This window comes from Chenopodium album, chromosome 19 (genome assembly GCF_948465745.1).
Source record: "Chenopodium album chromosome 19, dcCheAlbu1.1, whole genome shotgun sequence".
NCBI classification, from domain to species: Eukaryota; Viridiplantae; Streptophyta; class Magnoliopsida; order Caryophyllales; family Amaranthaceae; genus Chenopodium; species Chenopodium album.
Window position 1 is genome coordinate 34,992,032 of NC_137852.1, and position 11,970 is coordinate 35,004,001.

The 11,970-nt window shown below is 34.7% G+C and overlaps 1 protein-coding gene across 1 annotated transcript; it reads right to left on the minus strand.

Moving 5' to 3' along the window:
* Positions 1–1,746: 1,746 nt before the first annotated feature.
* Positions 1,747–10,908, minus strand: LOC145593590 (tryptophan--tRNA ligase, cytoplasmic-like). Its single transcript, XM_081649862.1, has 13 exons — positions 10,770–10,908; positions 9,536–9,776; positions 9,328–9,447; positions 8,402–8,587; positions 8,242–8,293; positions 8,077–8,142; positions 7,420–7,506; positions 6,506–6,598; positions 4,656–4,736; positions 3,954–4,025; positions 3,019–3,087; positions 2,791–2,901; positions 1,747–2,037 (listed from the first exon to the last, which is right to left on the minus strand). Exons 2-13 carry the CDS (start codon positions 9,760–9,762, stop codon positions 1,987–1,989), a joined length of 1,215 nt encoding a protein of 404 aa, XP_081505988.1. The 5' UTR covers positions 9,763–9,776; positions 10,770–10,908; the 3' UTR covers positions 1,747–1,986.
* Positions 10,909–11,970: the final 1,062 nt, after the last annotated feature.

The following is an 11,970-nucleotide window of genomic DNA, read 5'->3' on the forward strand; positions in this document are numbered from 1 at the left end:
ACATTTGTTGACACATCCCGATACATATCCTTAACTAGGTCTACATACCTTCGTGGGATACCTTTCTTCAACATTGCCCACCAAAGTATCTCTCTTGGCACCTTGTCATATGCCTTCTCTAAATCAATAAAGACCATATGAAGATCTTTCTTCTTTACCCTATAAAACTCCATCATTTGTCTTATCAAATGGATTGCCTCCATAGTAGATCTCCCAGGCATAAAACCAAATTGGTTATCTGAAATGCTTGTGCATGCCCTCAACCTTTGTTCAATCACCCTTTCCCACAACTTCATAGTATGGCTCATAAGCTTAATTCCTCGATAGTTAGAACAATCTTGAGCGTCTCCTTTGTTTTTATAAACCGGGACCAAGGTGCTCTTCCTCCAATCTTGTGGGATCCTTGTAGCCGTCCATATCTTGTTGAAAAGGTTTGTTAACCAATCAATACCAATCTTACCCAAACACCTCCACACCTCTATCGGTACCCCATCAGGGCCAACCGCCTTCTTAGGTTTCATCTTCCTCAGTGCAATCTCCACCTCTACTCTCCTAATCCTTCGCACATACTCCATGTTGATTTCTTCATCACTCATAGAGGTATCTCCTATCACAACTCCATTACTTCCATTAAATAATTCATCGAAGTACCCCTTCCACCTGTCCTTGATGCCCTCCTCTTGCACTAGGACCATTTGGTTCTTATCTTTGACACACTTCACCATGCCAATATCCTTCCTTGCCTCTTGTCTTTAATTCGACATATATAAGCGAAAATTCAATTGAAAATTTGAAAAAATGAAGAAAAATTTAAATAAACACACCTTCTTCAGCATCTACAGCCTTCTTTGTAATCTTCTTCTTCACCATTGCTGAATCAAACACTACGAAAATCGAAAACAAAATCAAGATAAAAAAACCTAAAAATCGAAGAACCAAAACAATTTAAACAACAAAAATCTAAAAAAAAAAATAAGTAAACGAACCTAAATTTAGCAAATAACAACTTCACAAGTGAAAGAGAAGAGAGAAAAAGCTCAAAAATCAACAATGGAGGATAGATAACACGCTTGAAATCGCCAGTTAATTGCTTTTTAGAGAGAGAAAAACGAGGAGAGAGAAAACTAGTGGTGACTCCGTGAATGAATGAAGAGAGAAAATCGAGGAGAGAAAGTTCTATTTGTTCTTTATTTTGGCAATCATTATGACGCACGTGCCACCCCACTTAATTGGCAGTTGTTGGTTGTCCAAATTTTCCGCCATTCAATAATTTAATGAACACCGGCTTTTTAAAAAAAATTGTGTTTTTACTAATGCACAATTAAAGATATTAATGGTCAAAGTAACGTTTCGGCAAATGTGCCGGTCAAACTGATGCATATAAAAAAACAGAGGGAGTATGTAAATAGTGCAATTGTCAAAGTGATGCATATAAAAAATAGAGGGAGTAAATAAATAAACCCGAATGAACAGAGGAAGTATAAATTAAGTTTCAAGTCAATAACAATATCCTGGTTTTGGCTTGCTCTAAGATTAAATACATCCATGCCTATTCTTGTTCAGAACATCAAATATAAGGAAACAGTGGAGTTGCATGCCCAGTCTACTTGTCATAGATCAGCAAACTAAAGGCTATCTTCCTTATCCCTTGAGGCCATAAGGCACAATGTGGTATCAAGCTTCCTCATGATATCGTAAACCACTACAAAGAAAACTTGATAGCAGCCTACTTCTCTCTACTCAAGATTGCAGAGAAAAACACTGGGTTAAATGATTTCCCCAACATATCCATTGAATCAACTGTTTAGCACACCACATGGTTGCCAACATGTATTGGATATCAGAGCTTCAAAATTGATGTATATGTACAACTACAATTAGCCCAAAAAACTTTCGACTTTGAATGACTACATAAATAAACGTTCTAAGCCAGTAACCATTGCAAAATTTCACACTTGAAACAAAAATTCCACTGGCTTCCCCCCATTAGTCAAACATGTGTGGAAGAGGCCTCGCGGCCATGAAAGCATCCACCATCTGGAAGTCAAAAGAGCAATGTTAGAAAAGGATAATTCGATGGGCTTGTTGTTAAAGAAGCAAATAGTAAATCCAAGCAGACGTAAGCTGACAATTTACAGGGGACCTTAACTACAAATAACCAGAATCTCAAGTACAGGTGAGAGATCAAGAATGACCACATATTTTCATGATTACCAATTGGTTCAACAATTTTCTCAAGTCTGCAAGTCATACCACAGATTTTCCCTACATTCACCCGTTTCTATGTATGTTTGAGGGTTATATTACTCAGGTAGGAATCCAAGGGAACAAGGACAACCATGAACTCCACCTGTACATCTACAGGTGAAAGTCATCATGTACACGATTACTACAGGAGAGGACTTGACATCCATACAATGACTAAAGTTGCTTTTCACACTGGAACATCTTGTGAAGATGTATTTGGTAATTATTGACTTTTCACCATTATAAAAAGAATGTTCAAGTTAAAACTATAATATACATTTATAACTGCTGGTGGAACGCAGATTAATTTCTATACGTCGAAAAGCACAGCAAATAATAAGTCATCACTTGCAATACACTGGTTCTGCTGTGCAGTTTTCAGAACAATTAACAATATTACAGGAAGCTCACCAACCAAAAAAATAAAATAAAATAAATTAAAAAATAAAATTTAAAAAAAAAAAAGAGAGAGAGAGAGACATTACAGGAAAACCTCCCTAACCATTCAGATTAGAAGGTAGCAATTCCACATAAAAGGCTCACCTCATCAGTTACAGCGGCCCGAGCTCGCTGATGTCTTTCAACCATTTCTGACAAAACATCAATGAGCCGCTTCTTTACCTCACCTGTCAGCATCCTTCCAGCACCATATTCCTGCAGGAATAAAGCTTAGCATTTTCTCGGGAGGAAGAAGAAATATGATGATAAAAAGTGGAAGTCCCAATTGTAAAAAGGATCTAGATACATGGACTAATGTGATGGTTATCTTACTGTTTTAACATGCTCAAGCTCAGCATCATCCTCCAAGAAAAATCCCAGATACTTGACTGGTATGTCTACCTGATTAACAATAAGAGCAATATTATATATTAATGCTACAACATAGAATCAAGTTCACCATCACATACAACATTGTCTAGTATTAAAATTACACTTCATCAAGCCATTACAGAGAACAAATATACAGACAAGGAAAGAGAACACCAACAGAGAGCAAAAAAATTGTACAAACATTGAAGAGCAAATCCTTTGAACAACAACATACAATGAGCACATTTATATATATCCCTACCTTATAAAAAGTAGAAACACACTCTTATGAATAGTGTAATGCCAATTATACCCTTCAAAATGTGTATTTACATACATACCCTCATTAATATGTAGATGCTAAAATATTTATGTACTTTTATGCTTTCATAAATGTTAGTTGTCTTGAACATTTATACCACCTAAATATAGTTGATTACATATTTTCTCTTACTGTTTTAGGAAAAATTTCTCTTGTTAATTTAACTAATTTTGTGATTTAAAAGCCAAACCAAAAAAACCTTCAAGATATGGCTAGCTTTGACGCGCACATTGCGCGCGTTAGCTGCCCTAGTACATAAAAAGGCGGTACAGCAAAAAAAAAAATTAAAAAAAAAAAAAAAATTATATGCCATTCTACTAGGTACATGGATGCAACAATGGCCTACAATAATAAGACATGTTGCACTGTTGGATAAAGAATAGCTATCAAAAACAGGATTGACGATTAAAAAGATGAAAGTAAGATCATTGTACCCCATGACACTACTTTCATCACCAAATACATCATGGTTTCCCAAAATAACTAGAGATGAACCTTTTTCAGCTTCTAGCACCAGTCACAAATCCAATACAGTAAGCAACTAAACGCAACAGAAAAATAAACAGCGAAGTACCTCTAGATTAGCTCCATACTTTCGGTGATTTTCAATTGAATCTTGCCCACCAGAAAAAGCATATCGATTCACCTGCAGCAGCAAAAGAGTCAGTCTAACGATCCAAAAATAAAGCAGATGAAATAGTGCTAAAGCTTAGTACTTAGCAAGATAGGATAGCCATGCATAAGCTACTTTAGAGATTATAGATCTACTTATCCAGGAAGAAAAACACTCCTACCCCTTCCCTACAAAATAGTTTTGGATACCTCATCCTTGAATAATAGAGTAATAGACCACATTTCTAAAATAAGCCATGCCAAAATATTGTCTACATGATAAATTAAGTAATTAAATTTAAATGAAATGGAGGATTGCTGTGGCATTTTAACTCAATTTCATACAAAAATGACCCCTGGTCAAATGTATCCAATTATAAGGAACAGAGAGAGTATTAGTTTATTCTGAATTGTTAGAGATAAGGTTCAACGTATTTAGTCCTGATAACTCTTTTCTAAATCAAATTCCCTAGATCTACGAAACATCTTATAACTCGGTAATCCAACCGTTCAAGGTGATAAAATGTCACATATATTCCTCCTAAACAATGGAGAATGCCTTCATCCATTAGATATTTATAAAGTTACAGCTTAGTTTGACATATTATTCAGTTAGTGCTCCAGAAAGAATTACTAGGTAGTGGCTGAGGTGTAAATTACAAACCTTATTTTTGATGTCTTTTGCAGTATCAGTCACATATATGGCAGAATTAGGATCACTTCCAGACATTTTGCCAGCCTCACCCTGAAAAATTCAAAGCATTTATAGAGTTTCTCGTTTTAAGCGTGAAGTCTTATACATAACAAATAATCCTGTAGAGAAGTAACATCTTTTTTTTTTGGATGGGAAGAGAAGTAACAAGAAATAGGTAAGGAGAAATCCATCTAATAGATATGTATAAGCTTTGGATAATGAGAAGAAAACAATATTTAAAATAAAAAAAATAAAAAATAAATAAAACATTCCACAGCTAGTATACAAATTACAGATCCAGTAGAAATATGACTTTACCCAATTTGCATTTAAGAAAAACATAAACTTTCGACACAAATTAATTCCCACAACTTCAGATAGGTGCTCCAAGGAGCCCCAACCTACCATCCAAACGACCAGTAATACAGTGGAGCATGTATGATTCATGCTAGATAGGTGAACAATCATACAACTAAAATAAACCAAATTATCATACTATTTTGAAAGCACAGTAATCATGGTATTATATACTCCCTCATTACCGTTAAATTTTCACCAGATACCTTAAAGTCCATTTTCTCATTTTACATAATATAATGTATGGCAAAAACATCCTCTTTTACATAATATCTAATCAAATTCTTGATGACGTCATTGTGAGTCACTTTCCCATTCATATGATCCCACCCTGGGTTAGGGAATGAACAAGTCACGGCTTAGAATTATTCAATTGTAAGAAGATAAGAACATCACCAGCATCGGTTAACTCCATACTAAGGCATTGTTATAAAATGTTGTCTCATGGATTGTGTGCTATATTTCAGCCTCATACGACTTGGTGCTTTGCTTCCACAATATTACAACTTGACTGCATCCCAAAGAGCCAAAGCAATGGAGTTTATATGCATCTCCTCATAAGATCAGTCATCATGGCTCATACTGCTCAAGTGCTCAGCAGTATGGGAGCAACTCAATCCTACATTCAGATGACTAGAGACTTCCTAATCATGCATGTAAGAGTAATGTCATCGGTTGTGTTGATTTTTTTCAATACATCATGCCCTTTAGAATTCCCTTCACGGACATTTTGAAACTCACAAGGCCCGATATCATAGCTTTCTCCACTCAATATCTCTCCATGGTTAAGATAAAGTACAATGCCTTTTGTGGCAGCCATTAGTATTAGACATACACATAAAATAAATAATGCCAGAAATATTAAGTCTAGTACAAGGTAGGAAACTTCCTACTCCTTCAGTTTCTTTTTGTTTATCCTATTTATTATTTGCACAGCTTCCGATGAAAAACCTCAAGCTATGTATTACAATGTATATATAAAAAACAATTTGAAAACTATAAATTTAGGAAAATTTAACAAAATCCCACATGACTATGTTTTGAAGTAAATATTTATTCTTGAAGTATTAATTTCTTAAGCATTAGAATCTCTAAAGATTCCATATACGACAATCAATCTCTAAAGAAATGTTGGAAGTTTTTTTTTCTTAATTGTTCCATTATTTTTTTTTCGGATGTCCAAAAGTAATTGTTTTATTAAGATATTGTGCCCAAAAGAAATGAAATAAACAAATAAAAAATAGAGGCATTAATAATCATTTATTGCAATAATCACTAACTCCTAAACTAATTACATACATAATTAGATCAACAATCAAAATGGCCTGTACAAGAGCTTGAAACGTACACATACACAGATACACCAGGGTATGACAATTATTTATCATGTGTGTATAAATGAATACATTCTAATAGACATGTTCAAAGTCACAAGACATGTTCATATCATGTGTCAAAATTACCTGAAGTGCAGGAAAGAAGGAAGACTCGATCAATGCAGGCTTTTGATATCCTATCCGAGGAGCAACATCTCTTGCCATTCTGAAGTAAGGATCCTGGAAAATGACAAAATGGAAAGCAGGACAAATTTGTCTTAGCAGAGAACTAGAGAAGTAGAGGAATAAAAAGAATAGACACTTTTAAGGCCCAACCTAAGAAGACGATCTACAACATAAACAATCAGACCTGGTAACAGAGCATTGTAGGGTAGTCTCTAGTAAGGGGAAACAAACATGAAGATCAGAAAAGAGGATCTCCTTTATCAGGCGTTAATTTCAGATGACAGAGGGACTGGAACGAAAGCCTAAATAAAAGAAAAGCATTTTTGAGAGGCCTTTCTCTAGCCTGGAGCCAGGAAAAGCTAAGTTCGATCTAAGAGACATACCAGGGACCTCACACCTCTGCACCAAGGTCTTAGCAGTAGAGTGCCCCTGTTCGAACACCAAGCAAATCAAGAACTGGGCTTGACATCCTTCAGAACTCAGGTAAATAGCCCAGACATTCACTCACTATCTATCTTTTTCTCACACACACACACACACCTCTTCAATAAGGAAAAGCAAAAGGGTGGAAAATTCAGAAGAGGATGACACTGATGAAATTGCCAAAATGTCCTAACCCTAACTTCAAACCCATCATCTTTTAAAAAAAAAGTTCAAACCCATCATGACCCGATCATAAATTCAGCTTAAATCTAACATCATGCTGGAATTTTAATCAATGCTCAACAAGACAAAAAGTACAAGATTTGAGGCCCAATGCAAATCAATGTAAGCAACCAATCAAAACAAGCAAACCACTAAAAGCAGAATGACCAATTATTCAAAATTATAAAAATAAAAAAGAATAAGAAAATTTATGAGTAAAAAGAATCAACCTGGTCAATTGCACAAGGAATCAAACACCGAACATTATCTTTGCCAGCAAATAGGTGAGGGAATGAACTGGAAAAGGCAGGAGCTGCCTGCACCCACAAAAAGTATCCAAGAAGCAAAATTCAATCAATAAATATATTCAAATGATTTGCTATATACTTCCTCTATTTTTTATAGTTGCAACACTTCTCTTTTCACGCTTGACAATGCATGTTTTCAATCATGAATATCTTTAATTACCAATATGTAAAAATTATAAACATTAGATACCAAAATTGTATAGATCGAGACGAATCTAACGAGATCCCACATGACTGTATTTTTACTTAAGTATAAACCGTCAAAGTTGGTCAAAGTGAAACACATAAATAGTGTAAAAGTCAAACTGTTAAACAATTTGAAATAGCTCATTTCACTCAAAAATTCTAATTAGAGCTCATCCTAATTACACAATATTGGATACCGTTGACAATGGCAAAGCGTAGAGGGGCCAGTTGACAGGGCATCAACTCGAACATATTAACCAACAAGTATAAAGGTCAACAAAAGAGTATGACCATAATAACAGTATAACACAGCTCTGAATAAAAAGAGCCAATGAGACAGTATGGAAAAATCAAGAAACAATTGCCAGGACTTTAAGTGACAGCAGACAGTACCTCAGTTGTTGGAAAAAATACTTTGCCAATGTGATCTTCATTCGTAAAACCAAATATACCAAAAACCTGCCATAACCATCCAAAATCAGCTCATGAAATTCATATCAAAGATCTGTGATAAATTAAACATCTGCATAATAAGTCCAATCATAAAGCAGAATCTACCTTGTTTAGTGTGACACACTTGGCAATTTTGATCATATTCTGATAGAACTTTCTGTACAAGAAGTTGGATTTAGTGTGAATTGCATTGGACTAATATCACTACCTAATTTATAAGTCTCCCAAAGAGACAAAATTGATCCAAGTTCAATGAAATACTCACCCACCAACAAAGTTAAAGTCGGTAAAAATGAATGTTTTGGAGACGTCAAACCCACAGGCAATAATATCCTTGGCATTCTCACGTGCAAGTCTAATACTCTCCTCCACGGACAAGTTTTTCCACATGCATTTCTCATCATCTGTTAATTGGATCACTAAGGGCACCTTAAAAGCATCCTGTAGATACCTATACCCTTCAAGTATTAGTAAATTTAATTTGCCAAAAAGAGAACAATAATGTGACAAATACTAGGACTCACGCTAACAGTGGCCTTGCTCTAAAAAGAAGGTTTACATAAAAATCAACAAAGAGCCTCAATTCTAGTTAACAGTGATCTACAAGAAATCAAGAAATATCGAATATACCGTAAACATAATGGTTGCTTATGCACTGTAGATTGACATTTTCTGCAAACTTTTAATTGTGTACAGCAAAATCAAGACCTACATTTAACATTGAGGGAAAAGATTATTATTCCTTACCCCTTCCCAATTCCAACTGGACTACAAACCAATCCGCAATAATGAATTAAGTTCACCTAAAACAGAAGTACAAATAAATGACATAAATTTTTACACCTCAAGGCAACAATGTAGTACTAATTTTACACAAATACTACAATAAGCCCAATTCAGTCAGCTCAAATTAATGAAAGACTGTCTCCTAGCATGACATAAACTTAAAAATAACTTATTTACCTAAAATTCCTTTAAAGACACCGTGCAGAAGCACAAATAAGTCCATAAATTCCACACCTCAACACAGCAATATAGTACTAATTTCACACAAATATTACAACCAGCTCATAATTCATCACCAAAAAGTAAAAGTTCACCTATACAACAGCAATTTCAGAAAAATAAATGCTATCAAACACAGAAACAATAACTTTTACTAAAACTAGAAAAGGAGAAAGAAAATAGTACTTTGTGAACATGAAAGGTACCAAATGCCCCAAATGCAGCGCTTCAGAGGAAGGTCCTCGACCAGTATACAAGTAAAACTTCTCACCTCTTTCGTATGCATCAAGTATCTCACTCAAATCACTGCAAAATCAGGAAATTAATCAAACACCGAAAATCAGACAATTAATCAGCAAAATTGAAGAAATATAAAGAGGAGAGAAAAAAAGACCGGTGAGCGAAGAAGACGCCACGGCGGAGGAAGACATGAGCAGGACGACCAGTGAGGCGTTCAACACGTTCGATAAGAGTAGAATCAAGACGTTGGCAACCAAACTGGTCGATTAGTTTATCATAGTCGATTTTGCCGCCTTCTTTGGCTGATACTTCCCATGGAGTCACTACTTGTCCAGTTTCTTCATCTCCTTTTACCTCTATCTTCTCACCGTCATTTGCCATTGAAAATGCTTAAGCTGGCAGATCCAAGAATATTGCTTACGAATACGAAATCTTCAAACAAATACAATAAAAGCAAATAGCCTAATCCAAAATACATATTAACACTACTTACTCCATCTGCACTTATGCAACTACATAACTCAAAATAAATTACACTTGAACCCAGTAAGCCTTCATGTTTCGAATTCAATATACATATGTTTTCAAAAAAAAAAAAAAAAAGAAATCAATATACTCCCTCCGTCCCGAAAAGAACGACCCATTTGGGTTGATTACGCGGGTATTAAGGAAGTTAAGTAAAAAGAATTAAAAGTATATTGGAAAGATAAATTTACATGGGGTTTGTAAAAAAATAGAGAGAGAAAGTAATAAAATAACATAGAAAATCAAATTTTTATATGGGGAAGCTAATTTTGCACAAATATTGTAGCAAATTGGTGGGTGTTTTAATGCAAATGGGTCATTCTTTTTGGGATAAAGTTTTGGCCAAATGGGTCATTCTTTTTGGGACGGAGGGAGTACATATACTTCCTGTTCTCGAAAATTTGTAATTTTTCCTAATTTCTAAGTTTCATATTAATAACTACATTCCTATTTTGGTTAATTAATTCTAAAGTTTAAAGATTTTACATTTACATTATGAAATACTCGTAGTTTAATTTGTAAATCCAAATTCATACATTTCCATCCCTGAGCCATGCTACAAGGAGAAAAGATCCATTTTCATAGTAATATCCTAATATTAAAGGGTTCTAAACAAAATCCCGCAACAAATTAGCAACCAAATTCGACACAATTATCAAATTAGGCCAAAAAATCGAATAAAAGTCATCTCACTTACGAATATCAACGATTTCTAGGAACAAAATAGCTCGTTATAAACCTTCATAATTTAAGTAATTATAAACAAATAGCTCAATAGTTCACCCAGGAAGAACCCTAAATTAACAACAGTGTGATATTGATATTCAATGATTAAATAAAATCATACCAAACAAACAACTTACCTTTGAAGCTGCTTCAACGGGGGATACAAGGATAAGATTCAACGGAGAACACTTCAATGGAGAACGTTGAGTGCGCTTCAACGAATAACTGAGAGTCTGAGACACTGAGAGAGGTAGGAAATAGGAACGGAGGCCTTTAAAAGGCTAATTCTCTTCCCAGCACTTTGCTATGAACAGCACAAGTGAATAATACTAAGCCCCTGTTTGATTCACCTTAATTTTGCTGAACTGAAATTATTTTTACTGAACTGAACTTATTTTTACTGAACTGAAATTATTTTTACTGAAATTAAATTATTTTTACTGATTTTCTATTATAATTCTTCTTTAAGAAAACTGAATTTTACTGAACTGAACTTATTTTTACTGAACTGAACTTATTTTTACTTGACTGAAATTAATTTTGCTGAACTGAACTTATTTTTACTGAACTGAAATTATTTTTACTTAATATTATTTTTTTAAGGTGAAAAGAACAGGACCTAAGTGCGTGGGGCCTCATTGTAAGCCAACTTGTATGTTTATACGTCGTAAGTGTATTTGTCTACTTTGAGGTCCGTTGTGGAGTAAAGACTAAATACGGTCCCTGTACTTTTTTAGAATGCTCACTTTTAGTCCCTGAAAAAGCTTTTGTGCTCTTTTAGTCCCTCAACCACCTTTGTTGGTGTTTGTCAGCCAAAAGTTGAGGGACCTTGCTGACTAAGCAATAGTTTAGGGACCTTGAGTCAGCAAAAAAAGTTTAGGGAAGTTGAGTCATCAAAAGTTTAGGGACTTTGAATCATATTTTGTTATTTTAATATTTTCTACATTGAAGCTTCTTCAGCAAGCTAAATTTTTTACGGACATGAGCAAGAAAAGTGTAAGGACAAGATCTTGCCACGTGGCAAAAGGGATGGGTTAATTACTGAAACGCGTCGTTTTGATATGTAATAGAATTAAGACAAAAAAAAATTTACTCAGCTAAACTTTGGGAAACGTAATACATCATTACGCTGTCTGATATTGGCGGGAGAAGTGTAAAGGGTTTTGCCTTTATATTACCCTTTCCCCTCATTGGTTACCCCTCACATCATCATTTCTCTTTTCCATAAAAATAGAGCTCCTCATTCTCTTTCAAACTCAAAAAAAAAAAATTCGACATTCTTCTTAGCCATTAATGTGGTGGGAGTGTGATTGTGAACGGGAGTCTAAAAAAGCTAAG